The 18167-nt window shown below is 44.3% G+C and overlaps 1 protein-coding gene across 5 annotated transcripts in view; it reads right to left on the bottom strand.

The window, feature by feature from the left end:
- naca (nascent polypeptide associated complex subunit alpha) overlaps positions 1–10706 on the bottom strand; it is a 34599-nt gene extending 23893 nt beyond the window's left edge. The window contains exons 1-3 of one of the 5 annotated variants that reach the window (XM_028798696.2): positions 10558–10700; positions 3403–3474; positions 2626–2760 (exon numbers count right to left, since the gene is read on the bottom strand). In XM_028798696.2, coding sequence (XP_028654529.1) covers positions 2626–2760; positions 3403–3472 — 205 coding nt within the window. In that variant the 5' untranslated portion in view covers positions 3473–3474; positions 10558–10700. Of the gene's footprint in view, positions 1–2625; positions 2761–3402; positions 3475–10557 lie in introns of all 5 variants that reach the window. The other 4 variants (XM_028798699.2, XM_051924979.1, XM_028798697.2 and 1 more) reach the window with 4 other exon arrangements.
- Positions 10707–18167: the final 7461 nt, after the last annotated feature.

Genomic DNA, 18167 nt, shown 5'->3' with positions numbered 1-18167 from the left:
CCACGACGGTAAAGTAGCTTTACCACCTTAGCGGGAGCCACCTGTGTCTTTACAACAGCGTCTTACACAGCAAACATCAGAAGGTAAAAATGATCGTGAACACATTCGAGAATACAACTCTTCTCTAGCGTTCGCTTCCATGGGTGCACAGATAACTCAACCTCCTGGCCACGGACCATACTGTTTTAAAATACACGGGCAGATTGATCACCAAATCTCTCCACTATACGCTAACACTTCTACCTCTCCAGGATATGGACAGTTGTTTGTTTTTGACACAGCGCACACTACTGAAGTACGCTTACAAAATAAAGCAAACTCTGCATGCAGCGAAAATGTACTTCTCCAGCTAGATTCCATGCTCAGAACCATCAACCCCTTCGCTAATCAAACACATGCATGAAATCGCTCAGTCTAATCCAACCACATCTGCACGAATGGGTTTCAAGGAAAACCCTGGGCAGGATTTACGACGATACAATGCCCCGACATGTCACACCGATGTTGCAGCGATTTTCGTTGGAGAAGATGGCGAACTGCCTGCCGAAAGGGACATTTGCATCTATCCCACAGGCAACTCCTGTAAACAGATTTCCACGCTCAATATGAATTGCAATCCTATGGTTCACCCACTTTTATTCCCTTACGGAGACATTGGCTGGCACAAAGATTTACAACATGTTCCCAATAAAAGAACCACCAAGTGAATAAGGCTTACTCAATGCTAATTTTACACGTACAGATTAGCAATGAGGAATACATTTAGGATTTTACACTCCAGCGACAAACTATTACGTACGTACGTCATAGATACGCATGTTAAAACAGAGAGGGCGCACGTCTCAACTATCTCCGATTACATCAACAAGATCTGCACGTCGAACTATCAGACGCACTGCAAGCAAACGCTGAAAATAACAACATACGTGTAGGCAAAATGATCAGATTACCATCCACATCTCCAGGAAGTCCAAGATACATGCAACAAAACTAACAGGATGCCATGGCCATAGTACGTAAATTCAGAAAGCCCGATTTATTTATCACTTTCACATGTAATCCTGCTTGGCCGGAAATTCTACATGCACACTGCGTCTTTCAAGAAGTATTTATTTCTTCTTGATTTCTGAATTCCTTTCTCACCATTTTCCGTTCCTATTCTTACACCGCCATCGCCTAGTATTCTCTAATATGTTCTGGACAAATGCATGCGCTTCAATCAGTGGGACACACAAGAATGGAAGCAGTGGGCCAGAAGCACAGCAACAGCATCTTTGATGGGGGCACATCCTGTACCACTTGCCCCATTTCACTGCTGTCTGACACCACCTCAAGTGCTGCATTCCCTTCACTAAAGCCTGTGAAACATGGAAGTACAGTAATCCCTCGCTACTTCGCGGTTCACTTTTCGCGGATTCACGACTTTGCGGATTTTATATGTAAGCATATCTAAATATATAACGCGGATTTTTCGCAGCTTTGCGGGTTTCTGCGGACAATGGGTCTTTTTACTTCTGGTATTTGCTTCCTCAGTTGGTTTGCCCAGTTGATTTCATACAAGAGATGCTATTGGCGGATGGCTGAGAAGCTACCCAATCAGAGCACGCAGTTAAGTTCCTGTGTGCTGCTGATTGGCTCAGTGACGGAGTGCTGCATTAACCAGGAAGTCTCATCTCACTCATTCAGCATTAACGTGCGCTCTTGCTACTGCATTCAGGGGATTATCACCTTCATCGTCATCATTTTTACTGCGCAGCATATTCATCACCATCATCACATCATATATAGCTACGTGTACTTCGCTATACAGTAAGTGTAAACTTATCTACCGATTTCATATTGCTTAGCAGTCGTCCCTGTTATTAATAGAGTAACAGGTGGGTTGTAAACAATACAGGGAGGGTTTAAAAACGTCCAAATACACGTTAAATAATTAAATAAATATGGTGTCCCTACTTCGCGGAAATTCAGTCATCGCGGTCGGCCTTGGAACCTATCTCCCGCGATAAGTGAGGGATTACTGTAGCTGTGAAGCAGAGACACGGGTACAAAGGCACAGGAGAGCACCCATCTTTAAATTTTGGGAATTTCTGAAATCAGTAAAAACAATCATGTGACACTTGGGTAACGGGACAGGTAACACCTCATAATGCCAACACAAAGTGTCATTACCTAGGACAGAAAACGTCTTGCCAACCACACACACACACACACACACCAGGCACTACCCTGCCAGTCCATACCAGCACCCTGCCTGGGCAAAGCCAGGAGGCCAAGATCAGGATCAACTCCAAGGCATGTCACATTTTAATGATCTGTGCCTACGATTATGGTGGTTAACCCGAGAGATACAGCAGGGCCTCAGCTCCAGATCTAAACTTGCAGACCAAAGTGCGCGGTGAGAGGCAGAAAGACCACCCCGAGGAGGACAACAGTTAAACAACAGTCAATGGCTGGAAAACCAAAGCACATCAGAGCCCACCACTTTGCCAGGACTTGCCATCCATGACATACCCAGTTTGTTAAAATAGGGGAAAACCAAGTGGTAGAGCACCTGACTAAAAAAGGTCACCAGCTAGCCAATGGAAAGGAAAGCAGACATGTGACAAAGAAAGGGCGACCCACCTGAAGGCTCCTGTGCAGGACCACACAGGGCTGCTTGGCCCGGGTCAGTCTCAGTTTGGGAAGCCTCATTTGCAACCTCTGGACTGGCCGACTCTGGAGACTCTGTAGTTGCCTCTCTGATGGACACGGAGCTCTCTGTGCCCCCCAACAGGTCCGGGAGGAGTTACAGTAAAGTTAGAACTGGCACAGCTGGACGTGAACTTGTGACAGACCACCCACATCATGCAGCACCTGCACCCTCTCTACTTCACTACAAAATGTGACGCAGCCATGAAAGCTTGCTGCTATGGAGTGTTGGCCCACGGGTGCCCACTCAAGATTACACCTGCCCCTTCATACATGTGAGCTCATGCCGAAATTGCTATTCAAGTGCCCAGTAAACCATCCACACCACAACTCAAACTCGCCAAAGGAGGCCTGTGCTTCCCAGCATTCACCACCCAAGGCCTGTGGTACCGCCAAGTTGAGCTCCACACAAAGACTAAGCACCGCAGGACAAATCACAGACAAGCATTGGCACCTGGCACTCTGGAGTATTAAGCTCCAGCAGAGGGCAAGCTCTGTCCTGCACACAAAACATTTCCTTCTGCAAAGGGCCCGTCTTTCTCATGCACCACTCTAGAGGTCATCTCTAGAAGAATCCAAATCCATGCAAGAAAACCTGTGAGACCACCTTATCCATGCCCCCCACACTCTGCATGCCAAGAAAAAAAAAAAAAGGCAAAGTGCAAATCCCGAGTTAATATTAAGGCACAAGGTCGTCAGGACACAACATACCTGTCTCTGCGAGAGGCTGCTGGAGCTCCTGCTCTGTGGCAGGAACGGTCTCTGTGGCTTCACCAGGCATTTCTAGGGGGGGAAAAAGGAGAACACAAGAGGCGTTAGATGACAACGATGCTGGAGTCTGGCACAGGAGAAAGGATCTGCACTGGGATCTGGAAGGTTGCAGGTTTGAATCCTGGTCAGTGCTAAAGGGGATCCTACCCTGCTATCCTCGAGCAAAACCCTTAAACCTGCAACTGCTCCTGGGGCGCTGGACGATGGCTGACCCTGCCATCTGATACCAAAGGGTATGTGAAAACTAACGCACTCCTAATACAAGAAATAAAGAGAAACTAATAAAAGTGAAGTTAAACACGGGCACTGAGGGGCTAATTAGATGGGATGGGAGAAGAAATGACCGAGTGAGAAGAACCTCTAAAGGGGATTTAGGGGCTTAAGATGACAGAACATTCTTCTCATCTGGGCGATGTGCTGAAGGAATTAAAAAGGCAAATAAACTTTTGTGTGCAGGTCTGGTCATTACAGTCGTAGCAGCACTTGAATAATAATTCTTTACATTTCTATAGCGCTTTTCTCACTACTCAAAGTGCTCTCCACATAGGGAGGACCCAGGAAGCGAACCCACAATCTCCTTACTGCAAAGCGGCAACACTACCACTGCGCCACCTGTGAGGTCCAGAATCTGTCTAGAGACATGCAACCAAGGGTATGTCTGGCTGTGGTGGGCTCAGGATTCAAAACCGCTCGACTCTTGAGAGGTGGATCTCCTTCAGATCTTCCAGATTCTCAATTTACGACAAGCCAACACAATTCTTCTGAGAAAATAACAAATCACATCGTCAAGGCAGTTGGTGGAAACTAACTGGGAATGCATTTTAAGACTGAAAGCAACAGCTGGGGGGCATCTAAAACACACCACCGAGTTGAAGTTTAAAGCTGGAAAACTTGAGAACATGAACGAGATATCGGGCCAACGTAGCTATGACTGGGTGGCACGGTGGCGAAGTGGGTAGTGTTGCTGCCTCGCACTTAGGAGACCTGGGTTCACTTCCCGGGTGGAGTTTGCATGTTCTCCCCATGTCTGCATGGGTTTCCTCCCACAGGTGCACTGACGATCCTAAATTGTCCCTAGTGTGTGCCCTGTGTTAGCTGGGATTGGCTCCAGCACAAGGAAAAAAGCACACAGCGGCGACATATAACTACTACAAATATAAAATATACTCCACCTATACTGCTAGACAATTTTTATTATAATAAAACAATGACTGGTTGGCTCTTGTACAATGTCTCCGTTCTTCGTTTTCATTAAGGAATGGCGCTTTGCTGATCGATTCTCACGGCACCTCCAAGCGTCTATTCCATTTGTTGTGTGAAAACGCAGATATTCCAAACCCTTGTAACTGAGAATTTGCCTGCCTTTCTGATTGGTCGAAAACTTCATCTCGCTTATTCAAAAAAACAAAAACAAAAATGTCAACTTGTCAAAAGTTAGGGAAGATTAAAGAAAACTAACTAACTGTGTGGCCTGTTTATAGGACGACCTTTACTTACTTGCCGTAATCAAAACTATAAAACCCTAATTTGCCTTCCTGTGGAATAAGAAGGTATAATATAAATTCTGAAAACTATTGTCAAGAATAATAATTTCCTAGAAATGGTAATTTAGGCACAACAATGACAGTAATAAAAGGATTAATGACTATTTTATTTTATGGACCATCCAACAGCCCACTACCCCAATTAGCACAAATTAAAACATACAAGCTTATACAGTAAATACGTTTAGTGAACAATTATACAATTTCGTTTTATTGTGATGTATAATATAAATGTTTTTTTCTTCTTTGCATATACGCCTTTGCCATATGCACTTTTTTCCGGTCACCGTGCAGCACATGCATATGGGCACCGCTCTCTTCCCCTACCTCTTCATATCTTAAATCATTCTTGAGGCAGTTTGAAGACTTAAGGGCCAGCTTAAGTGAAAAATCAAAGAAAACGTACTAAGGAATTACAGCACAAACTGACTGAATCAGTTAGAACATGAAAAGATGCCAATGGAAGAAGAGAAGCAGCGGGCCGCTAGGGTGGGGAACAGAGCAACTGCTCAGGAAGGAACGAGTGCATCAACCTCTGAGCAAACGAATGATAAACGTACAGAGAAAGAGAGAGGATGAAGACTAACTAGATAGATAGATGTGAAAGGCGCTATATAATACATAGATGTGAAAGGTGCTATATAATAGACGTGAAAGGCGCTATATAATACATAGACGTGAAAGGCGCTATATAATACAGATGTGAAAGGCACAATACATAGATGTGAAAGACGCAATAAAATAGATGTGAAAGACGCAATATAATAGATGTGAAAGGCGCAATATAGATGTGAAAGGTGCAATATAGATGTGAAAGGTGCAATATAGATGTGAAAGGTGCAATATAATAGATGTGAAAGGCACTATATAATACATAGATGTGAAAGGCGCAATATAATACATAGATGTGAAAGGCGCAATATGAGACAGATGTGAAAGGCGCAATATAACACAGATGTGAAAGGTGCTATATTATATTGCACCTTTCACATCTATCTATTATATAGCGCCTTTCACATCTATCTATCTAATACATAGATGTGAAAGGCACTATATAATAGATACTTTATTAATCCTAAGGGGAAATTCACATACGTAGGAATGTCAAGTCAAGTGGATTTGTGCAGTGCGCCATTACTGGTCTCACAACAATAGCTAAGGATAGCTCTCTTTTTCAGGGGTTGATTTGTTTTCAATCTTATTTTTGTAAAAATCGATCTATTTGTATGGAATGAATGATTTCAATAAAATTATATATATAACAAAAAAGCCAAGGACTGATTTCGGCCTCTCTTTACAAGATCAGATTTTCAGCAGGTCAAAAGTTTACATCCACCAAGTTGAACGACGGTTTTAAAATGCCTGAAGATTCCAGAAGTTGGCATCATAGATTTTTCTAGAAGCTTTGGATGGTCTTGATTGAGCTGACTGGGAGTGCGCCTGTGGCTCCAGGTACGGGCCTACAAATGGCACCATGTTGCCATTCATGTGACTAACCATCTCCAATGTGCTGCGTCAAACTTTACGGAAATAATGTTGTCATACTCAAGAACTAGTGTGCCACATATGAAGCTTGTGCCTTCTTTAGTTATTGAGACATGGAGTCTTTAAAGAAACGTTACACCCAAAATATCCATCCATTGTCCAACCCTAACTACAGGGTCACGGGGGTCTGCTGGAGTCAATCACAGATTTATTTATTTTTTTAATGTTACATGTGCTTTGTAGTGATGGGCATAAAAAAATCTCGTTACTCTAGTTGCATAATCCACAGAACGTCATCCAAGCGAATACAAAAAAATGTTGAAAAAGCCCCTTAATTTTTCACTAAAATATTGTTTAATCAATTCCTCCTTTAAATTCAGAGACCTTTCATCCGGGGGTGAGCTTTTGAGTTGAAGACCACACCTCTCCCCCTCATTCATTGGTCAGTAATCCTGTCCTCCATTCAAACACACTGCACTGTGGGAATGTGCCTGGCTCTGTAGCCGTTATGTAGTTTTCCAAAAAGAATACATTAGCAAAAAAAATGTACACTTCTGCATATTCCAAGAACATAAATGAACAACGAACATGTGGATTATGAAATACTAGTTACATGAGCTTTTTTTTTTTGCTTTTATTCCCCCCCCCCCCGGACATTTTTCCACATCGCCTGCTGTTGTCCAGAATAGGTCACTGCAGGTCTGCATCAAGTTAGAATATTCAGAACAAAACTTCTGAGAAAAAAAACAAACAAGAGATTAGAAATGTTTTTAGGTCACTGCTGCAAACAATGTGGGGTAACATTTTGAAAAGAATATTTTTGGGTGGAGTATTCCTTTAACACACGGTATGTATGCGATTATGTGTAGGGTAACAAGCAGAGGGCCATGGTGCAAGGAACCTCATCAGAACTGGGTGACGTTAAGAGCGGGGTCCAGCAGGGGTCAGTGTTAGGGCGGCAGCTGCTGCTATATATATATATATATATATATATATATATATATATATATATACATATATAAATAAATAAATAAATAAAATGATCTGGATATCAATATAAATAAGCTGGTTAAATGTGCAGATGATACCGAGAGAGGTGGACAGGCAGATAATCGAGAATCTGTTATGTCATCACAGAAGGATTTGGACAGACCTGTGGATGATGAAGTTTCATGTCAGTAAATGTAAAGAATTACATGAAGGAAGTCAAAATGTGAAGTGAATACACAATGGGGGTCTCAAAATTGAGAGTCCACCTTATGAGACGGATATAGGAGTCATAGTGAACTCGACATGATCAACATCCAGACAGTGTGCAGGAGCCATTCAGGGTGTCAGGTTATATAGCACCTTGATGTCACAGGAGGTTTATAACACACTGGTGAGGCCTCATCTGGAGATAGACACTTTATTAATCCCAATGGGAAATTCACAATCTGGAGTCCTGTGGTCAGTTCATGACTCCATAAAGACACAGCAGCACTGGAGGAAGTCCTGAGAAGAACAACGAGGCTGATTCAGGGGTGCAGGGAGCAAGGTATGAAGAGTAAAAGAGCTGAGCCCAACGCTTCCATTAAGTTTAGATGTGAATACACAAAGGGAGGCCTGAAAATCCAAAGTCCACCTTATGAGAAGGATTTAGGAGTTATAGTGAACTTGACACGATCAACTGTCAGACAGTGTGCAGATGACATTAAGAAGGCTAACAGAATGTCAGGTTATATAGCGCCTTGATGTGTGGAGTACAAGTCACAGGAGGTTTATAACACACGGGTGAGGCCTCAGCTGAAGTCAGATTATGACTCCATAAAGACAAAGCAGGACAAGAAAAGGTCCAGGAAGAGCGACAAGGCTGATTGAGGACTACAGGGGGTGAGTTATGAACATTCAAAGAGCTGAGCCTTTATAGTGATGAAGAGGAGACCTGACTGAAGTGTTTAAAATGATGAAGGGAATCAGTGCAGTGGATCAGACGGTGACTTGTAACATGAGCTCAACGAAAACACATCTGGAATCTTAAGAGGGGACATTTCACCCAAACATCACTATGTTTTTCTTTACAGAGAACCTCAGCCACTTGGAATAGGTGACCAAGTTGTGTTGTGGACGTTGGGGACCTTCAGAACTCAACTTGATGTTATTTTGGAGGAATAAAGTGGACAGGACTGACAAGCTTTGTTGGGCTGAATGGCCTGTTGTTGTCTAGACTGTTCTAATGGGCTAACGTTAGGCTGACCAGACATCCCAGCTTTCCAGAACAGTCCCAGATTTTAAGTCATTATAAGCAGCCCAACCCACAAAACACTGCAATATCCAAACGGTGAGTGTCACTAACCCAGCATTTCTCAACGTTTAAGTATTTGCAACCCGAGTTTTCATAACAGCTTTAATCGCACACCCCCCCCCCCAACATTTTTTTGAAACCCTAATAAAATTTATTCGTATATTTTTTGCTGCCGATACACAAGTTTAAAATTTCCCTACGAATAGCGAAATTCCACCACATATGGCAACATTCGGGCACACCCCACAGTTTGAGAACCGCTGCACTAACCCATGATTGGCACTATGGGGTCATCTGTGGGGACAAGGCAGAACTTAATAGTGTGTTATGTGACAAAAAAGGCATCATCTTCACAATTAACATTTGCCAGAATGGCTGCAAAGCCGTTGTTACAGTGGCAAGCTCTCAAGTTATTCCATTTCGGACAGCCAAGTCACTGTGTGTGTGTGTGTTAGGGGTTAGGAAATGAATTTAGTGGACACTTAAAAAAGAAGAACAGGTTCACCTTCATGTTAAAATGTGTTAAAGGTTTTGTCACTTGTGAAAGACTTGCCGTCCTGTGCCCCTCAACTTTAACACAAAACTCATTCAGCACGGCTTCTCAACATCCAAAGGTACACTCCTCGTACAATAGTGGAGAACAGATTGGGCTGGGCCCTTAAAGACAGACCACACTTTATACTTTACATGACACATGTCCCACTTTACATAAAGCTTAGTGACACAGCGCATTAAATGTCACGCTTATAATGCTATAACCTCAAACTGTTTATGCCGATGGCGGTGCTTTGTGCTCCTCACCCCATCTAATGTAACACGACTTGTGTGGAGTTTCTACGTCTTCAGCTCAGGCAGATGTAAACTTTTGGCCTCAACTGCACACCCGTTACCCTGGCTAATGACAGCAGTGCTGCGCTGCCCTGTTGATCCCTACACACAAATGTCACATCTCCTGCCTAAGAAGGCTATCAACTATGCAGCCGCGACACTTTCAGACTATTCACATTAATCTCTGGACGGCACCCACGCCATGGCATCCCCATTGAACACGAGCCCATCACGCCCGTGTGCTTCCCAGACACAGACAGCGCAGGCAGGTCGCGTGGCCACCCAACTAAAGCTCGGAACTTATGACCGTCTCACGACATTCACGACATGCTCTTTAATAAAACAGTTCTGCTGCTCCAGTCGCCAGTCCAAAGCCACGCAGCCGACACGATCCTCCAGCGCTCGATAGCTTCCACGGTCTCTCGCACGTGTACACACGGCGCTCCCATGGATGTCCCCGACACTCTCCTCCGCGAGCGGCCTCGCGCTCATATTTAGCACCCCCGTAACCGCCCGGTCTCCCTGACCCACGCGGAGGAGTAGCAGCTGCCCATTTAACTCCACGCCGTGTCTCAAAAGAGCACCAATCCCGACGCTCACCCGCCTAGCACTATGAGACACAGACACACACACGGAGCAGCAGCTCGTCTTCTTCGGAGGATGACGTCCTGCTGACCGCTCACACCCTCCGAGCCTGCCGCGCACTCGAGTCCCTCGCGTACGACTATCGGTTCGTTCCCTCAGCGCTGCACTTCGCGGCCCGTACTCCCGAGGAGCCGTTTGCCCACCCAGTGCCTCCCTGGTGGCTCTTTCCAGGATTCAGTCAGCTACCCGCACGCCACGATGGCCACTCCGGAGACGTTGGAGCACCTGCGGAGATGACCAGCCCAGCGCCACGAGTGTAGGGAGCTCTGATGAGCGGGATGGCGACGGATAAGCCTGAACGGTACTCACTGTGAAGAGAGCGACGATCCAAGATGGCTGAAAGAGAGAGGCGGCTTTCCGGCACTTGGGGATATGGAGCTGACCCGGCCACTGCACTTCCGGGTCACCGCGCTGGCCCCGCCCAGCAGCCCGTCTCGGACTGCCGCAAGCCGCAATTCCTTATTAGGGGGAGCCGCCACCGTCGAAAGGTGCGAGCGGGTATTTATGGTGGAGTTCGGGCTGGGATGGAGGAAGATACCGCAGAAATGGACAAGGAGTTCATGAATGAAAAAAAAAAAACATTCGTAACGGGGTCACGAGGACCACCAACTTGGTGGTTCTCAGTGGTCGCTGTCTTTTCGGACTCGACAGCAGCTCTGCCCTGCCATATCCCTAAATTTAAAAGTAGTATCCGATCTCAGTTAAGTTTATCAGTGGGCCTTCTTCCTTCTGGAAATTTACAGTTATTATAGCACAGAAAAGGATCAAATAGGTAACACTGAACACAAAAAAATAAGGGAACCACAAGACACCTGAATAAAAAAAGAAACAAAAATTTGTGATTGAAACAGGTGTCATCCTGGACAGCTGGCCAGAGGGTAAGAAAGTCAAAGCCCTGGCTGAACAGACGCACGTTAATGCATTCATCAGACTGGCACGACTGGTTCTTCTCCTCAGTGTCTTCTACTTTGAGAACAAGGTTAATGACTGGCACAGGTGCCAATGAGATAAGAGGAGGCCAAATCCATACATACAGTAGCACTGGTCAGCAGCAACTGCAAAGAGCTCAGGGATTGTCCACACCTGGCACTGGTCAGTGGGAAGCATGGGAGCCACAAGCAGACCTTCACAGATGGATGTCATCATCAAGGCAAGTTTTCTGCCAAAAGAGCTTGTACGACTGCCCTGAAGATGCGCATACGGCTGCCAAAGACCCCCTGAAGGACTGCCTTGTCCCAGTGGTTTCTCTTCGACTCGAGTGAGCACCCTAACGTGGTGGAGCAGTTTACGTGATCAATGATCCCCTGAGCAATGTCATCAGGAGTCATGTAGATCCTGGTAGGGCCCCCCATGGTGGCAAGGTCAGAGGAGGGGTCCGGACTAAGACTGACTCCACTACCCTGCTGTGTGCCACTTGTTGCCCCTCGCCGTCCTGCACACAGAGACCTGACAGGAGGTGAGGTGGAGGGATTGGGGATTGCACCCCCTCACGACCACCGATATCAACGGCTCCTTTGGCTCTCCATCCATCTTCCAATACCCAGAGATGGACAAATGGGTGGACAGCATTACCATCAGATCAATGGACGGCCATGAGTGATAATGTACGTTACAGTTGCAGGCCTCCTTTCATAGTTATAATACAATTTATTTATGTACAGCCCAAAAATCACACAAGAAGTGCAGCAATGGGCTTTAACAGGCCCTGCCTTTTGATTGCCCCCCATCCTCGACTCTCTAAGAAGACAAGGAAAACTCCCAAAAAAACCCTTGTATGGGGGGTGGAATGGAAGAAACCTTAAAAGCAGAGAAACCCCTTTCCATGGGGGTTAAGCGTGTAGTGGGTGTCAAAAAGAAGGGGGTCACTATAACACAATACACGGAACAGGACACAAGTCATCCTCAATACAATACGATAGCACAATAGAAATATTACAAGTACAGAGCAGAACTCCACAGGAGATGATATCCCATAATAGGATTTGGATTTGTTCAGAGTCCCGGAGACCTCGGCCATCAAGTTGCCGCCCCCTATTGGCCATTCCACTGCTGGGCCAGCCAATCCGATGAAAGGACCCCTCTACCCGATGATTCCTGCGATCCTCCATCAGAGCCGACTTCTCCTTAGGCAGGCAAAACAACTTGGCAGGTGGGCACCAAGTGGCACATTTGAGTACCGAGAAGAGAAACAGAATAGGTGAGGGGTAGTAACAAATTATAATTGTCATATTACTTATGTTTTAGTGCTAATGACAGTCTGTACAGTTAATCAGCAGCTCTAGTCAGGGTGTGCTAAACTGAAGTCGTGAGTCTTTAGCTGGGATTTGAAAGCTGAGACCGAAGTGGCATCTCTTATAGTAGCAGGCAGACCACTCCACAGTTTAGGGGGGTCCTGTAACTAAAAGCTCGACCTCCCACTGTTATTTTATTAATCATAAGCAGGCCAGCATCTTGATATCTTAATGTGCACTCGGGTTTGTAAGCCATGATAAGTTCAGACAAGTAAGCCAGACCTCGGCCATTTAAGGCTTCATAGTGTGGCAAGTGGTTGAGGGTGATACCCAGCTGGGACGCCCAGAAGGACCGGAAGAGGGATTACGCCTCCTCCAGACCACAAGGGGGCCACCACCCTGGTGGCTTTGGGGACCATGGGAACAGAGCTTAGAAGCTCAACCCTATAGGCGCTTGTGGTCACCACCAGGGGGCGCCCCGATGCCTGAGGAGCCCTGGCCCTGGTGCCCAGAAATGCTGGGGCGGAGATGACCAGGGACACCCGGAGTGCTTCCTGGTGCACAGCTGGCACTTCTACCACACCTTGGGAGGCACCTGAAGCACATCCGGTTGGGGATAAAAGGGGCCGCCTCCCTCCACTCGATGGCTGGAGTTGGAAGAGTAGAAGGACAGAGCTCAGAGGAGAGGAGGAGGAGGAGGAGGAAAGAAGGTCTGGACTTTGGGGGAGTTTTGGATTGTGTGCTGTGTTTTCACTGTAAATCTATACTAATAAAAGGCAAAGCCCTCACTGACTGACTGACTCACTGACTGACTGACTCACTCGTCACTAATTGTCCAACTTCCCGTGTAGGTAAAAGGCTGAAATTTGGCAGGCTCATTCCTTACAGCTTACTTACAAAAGTTAGGCAGGTTTCATTTCGAAATTCTACGCGTAATGGTCATAACTGGAACCTGTTTTTTGTCCATATACTCTAATGGAGGAGGCGGAGTCACGTATCGCATCATCACGCCTCCTACGTAATCACGTGAACTAAAAACAAGGAAGAGATTTACAGCACGAGTCAAACGCGGGAACGAAGGTAAATGACGTTAATTGTTGAGTGTCTTTTAATACTGTGTAAGCATACATATTAACACGTGCAATTAAACGTGTGCATTTACGGGGTGATTTCTCAGGCTTAAAAGCTCGCCTTTTATTAAAAAGGTAAATGCAAACTGTTTTCATTCTGAAGGGCACAAACCACGTTGGATTTCAGCCGTTAAACGTGCAAAAATGTCGGTACACCAGATAAATAAGCGCAACATATTATCAGTTGTATTGTATGCTTACAATACATATAGAAATGTGTTAATCGTTAACTAATATTATGGGATGGTGTTTTTCGACTCGCGCCTTGATTTAAACGATTGCATGTCTTGGTGGGTTTGCGTAGCTTATTGTCAATATCTTTACACCTCTTTTTAAGACTTAATTTAAAAAGGTTTTCTTTTGTTCTTAATTAAAATTTAAAAGCAATACTTCACCACTGCGAAGCCCCTCTAGCGCTGACGTCTGAGGTTCGATTACCGTAAGCGAGTGCAGGGAGTGTGTACGCCTGATGAGCCAAGAATAAGGGGGAAAGACGTGTCGCGTACTCTTTGCATTATTTGACAGTAAACTATTTTCAACCATTCTATGATCTGCTTCTCACAACTGAAGGCACCGTGGCTGATGTTACCTCACTTGCTGGCCAACCATAAGCGTTACCTGGTAGGTAACCAGCCACTCACTTCACTCCCTTACGGGAATCGAACCTCGGACGTCAGCGCTACAGGCAAAGCCCCTAAAATTGCGCCACGGCGTGTGGTTCGTTTATTTGACAACATGTAGATCGGGGTAATTACATTCACGGCATTCGTAGTCTGATTCACAATCTGATTGTATGGGTGGTTACCTACCAGGTAACGCTTATGGTTAGCCAGCAAGTCAGGTGGAAGTGATCACTCGAGTGAACGCAGCTTCACAAAAAAACAGATCCTTAACAAACTGTTATTAGTATATTTTCCCTCAATTTAAAAAGGTTTTCTTTTCTTCTTAATAAAAATTTAAAAGCAGTACTTCGCCGGTGCGAAGCGCGTGGATTTGACCGACTGACACATACAGACATATTCATGAGTGCAGGTACTTCGGAAAGAAAGCACCGTGTAAACCTAAAGTTTAAATTAAGTTCATAGACCTACAAAAGGTTGCCATTGATTTGAGGCAAGATTGCTTTTATATCTGTACAACTATACGTTGCATTCTCAAGAGTGTGCTTGCACGGCTTCGGATATAGAGATAGATATATATATATAGATGTATATAGAGATATAGATATACATATATAGATATAGATATAGATATATATATGTATGTCTATATATATATATATGTAAGCTTATAAGTACTGCCTTACTTCTCTTTAAGAAAGGAAGATGTAATGATACTTGATTTAAACGATTCCATGTCTTCCTGGGTTTGCGTAGCTTATTGTCAATATCTTTACACCTCTTTTTAAGACTTATTGACTGAAACGGGCTTTCACGAAAAAAGTTAGGGCTTTGCTACAGGATACACCCTCCACAAGTTAAGGAAGTAAAAATAAAATATGTATTTCTGTTTTATTTAAAACTTTTAAGTTCGTATGCATAGCCCCATTTGGCTGTTTTAGGTTTTTTTTTTTTCTTCAGTAATATTTAATCTCCTTAAAGAAAAACAACATATGCATTTTACTTTTTTTGTATCTCTTTAGTAATATTTTAGTGTAAAAGGATAACCAGTATTTAAACCTTTTATGTTACTTTATAAAGTTATTTTACACAATGTTGAAAATTTAATAAGAAAGCTACATATTTTGGCAGCTGCTGCTTTAATTTTCAATGAAATGAAAAAAGCTCTCCAAGAGAAAACCTCAATGAAGAAGAAACAGTTTGCACTATCTAAAAAGGAGAAACCCTCATTTATAAAGGTTTGCTGCAGATGACTTAACTGAAAATAAATGAATAGTTCCTATGTGTATAATACATATTTATCTATTTGACTTATGCCTTTATACCAGCAACTTGCAACATCTGAGGTACAATTTGTTACATTACTTTTGTTTTTTGCAGCACAGGCAGGTGAAGTGACTTCCTCAGGGTCACACAGTGGTGTCAGTACCAGGATTTGAACTGACAAGCTCCGGGTTTGCTGACATATTACTGAAGAAAGAAAAAAAACGAAAACGGGCAAATGGGGCTATGCATACAAATGTCCATCCATCCATTATCCAACCCGCTATATCCTAAATACAGGAGCCAATCCCTGCCAACACAGGGCACAAGGCAGGAAACAAACCCCGGGTAAGGTGCCAGCCCACCGCAGGGCGCACACACCCACAACACACCCACACACTAGGGACAATTTAGAATCGCCAATGCACCTAACCTGCATGTCTTTGGACTGTGGGAGGAAACCCAGACAGACACGGGGAGAACATTCAAACTCCACGCAGGGAAGCGAACCCGGGTCTCCTAACTGGCACCTTTCACTGCGCCACCATGCCGCCCGCATACAAACTTAAAAGGTTTAAATAAAACAGAAATATATACCTTTATTTTTACTTCCTTAACTTGTGGAGGGTGTATCCTGTAGCAAAGCCCTAAGTTTTTTCATGAGAGTCCCTTTCAGTCAATAAGCCTTAAAAACAGGTGTAAAGCTAAACTTGCAGCACTGCTAATCAATTACACTCGCCTAACGCCTCTCCTAAGAGGAGATACTGTGGGATCTGGGCATCCATCAAAGCACCAATCACAGGCCCGATTAGAAAGCGGGAAGCTGTGATTTGTCGTCTCCCTCCCATGTAACAATCACAGCCCGTGTTACAACGCACTATGTATGTATGTGTATATGTATATGTGTGTGTTTATGTATGTGTGTATATATGTTTACATAACCTCTTTAACACACTACTTCTCTGCTGAGAAGCGCGGGTATTTTGCTAGTAATGAATAAACGTGTGTTGGTGCTTGAACCATCAGTGTCCGCTGGTCTCTGTCCCAGCTGTTCCCCACAATATGTTAAAAGGAGAATTTTGAAATCTGCCCTAAACTTAACCGGGAGCCAGTGTAAGGATGCGAGGACTGGAGTTATGTGTTCGTATTTTCTTGTTATTGCAGCCACATTTTGGATTAACTGGAGGCTGAATAAAGAACAGTTTGAACATCCAGTGAACACCGCATTGCAGTAGTCAGTCCTACTAGAAATAAATGCAGGAGTTAATTTCTCATAATCCTCTTTATTTAGGAAACCCCTTAATTTCCCAACGTTTTTAAGATGAAAGAAACCTGATTTAGATAACTGTGTAATATGCGCTTTAAATGACCTGCTAGAGTCAAAGAGAACTCCGAGATTGTGGGCTGATTCAGTAAAATTAATTGGGATTCCAACTGAGTTCAATGATGACAGAATATTGTTGTGATCAGCGTCATTCCCTCCAACAATTAACATCTCTGTTTAAAGACAAGTCGTTCTCATCCATCCACTCCTTTAATTCACTAACACAACTAATTAGAGGCAACATCTGAGAAACTTCATTTGATCTAAATGAGAGGTATAACTGGGTGTCGAGTGAACATTAACATCTAATGAGAGATCCCACCCAGCATGTAAAGTGAAAACAGTAAAGGTCCCAGTACTGAGCCCTGCGGGACACCATATCTCACTTCTCTGTGTATAATGATGGAGTCCTGTCAGCACATTTCTGTACGTATTGGAATCGATTTGATAAATAAGAACTAAACCAAGCGAGCACGGTGCCTGTGAGCCCAACATCATTTTCTAGCCTGTGCAGTAACAGAATGGTCGATGGTGTCAAACGCTGTACTTAAGTCCAACAACATCATCACAGTGGAGTTTCCTTCATCAGAGGATATCAGAATGTCGTTTACAACCCGTGTTAGTGCCGTTTCTGTACTATGACCAGTGCGGAAACCAGACTGGAATGTCTCAAATAAATTGTAATGCGTAAGGTGTGTCTGAAGCTGACTGGCGACTACTGTTTCTAGTATTTTAGAGAGAGAGAGAGAATAGGCCTATAATTATTTAGTATGTGTGGGTCTCGGTCTGACTTTTTAAGTGATAGTTTAATGACTGACACTTTTAGTGTATCAGGTACTGTGCCATGAAATTATGAACTACTGATAATGTTACAAACAGGCGCTGCGAGAACATCCATTGCACGTTTTACTAGTTTAGCTGGCACTGGATCAGGGAACAAGTAGTGGGCTTCATTTTAGAAATTAAAGTTAAGACTTGCTGCTCAGTTACAGGATTAAACTTTCTAATATGCTGAACGCAATGTGAGTCAGGGTCTGCTAAGCTAGTGTGTGGTGTGTACTGTGACACCGAGATCTTATATTTGTATAATTGAATACTTAGAAGATACCAACCATGCTCTGCTGGGGTTCGACAGCCTTTAGGTTTCATGGTCCCAACTGCTTTATCACCTCTCTGTACGCAGTCCTGTATTCCTCACCATGAAGGTCTCGTCACCCTCGGACTGGCAGTGACCAGGGTCCTCTCTCCTCAGACTGGCACGTCCCATCAATGCTGTCTCTTTTGAGAAGAGCCGTTTTGAGCAGGTCAGTGGAGCTGCGCTGGGTACCAGAGTGGGACCTCACCATGCCAC

The sequence above is a fragment of the Erpetoichthys calabaricus genome, chromosome 3, assembly GCF_900747795.2.
Source record: "Erpetoichthys calabaricus chromosome 3, fErpCal1.3, whole genome shotgun sequence".
Lineage (NCBI taxonomy): Eukaryota > Metazoa > Chordata > Cladistia > Polypteriformes > Polypteridae > Erpetoichthys > Erpetoichthys calabaricus.
The sequence above is the reverse complement of the archived record's forward strand: the minus strand, read 5'-3'. Positions and strand labels throughout refer to the sequence as shown.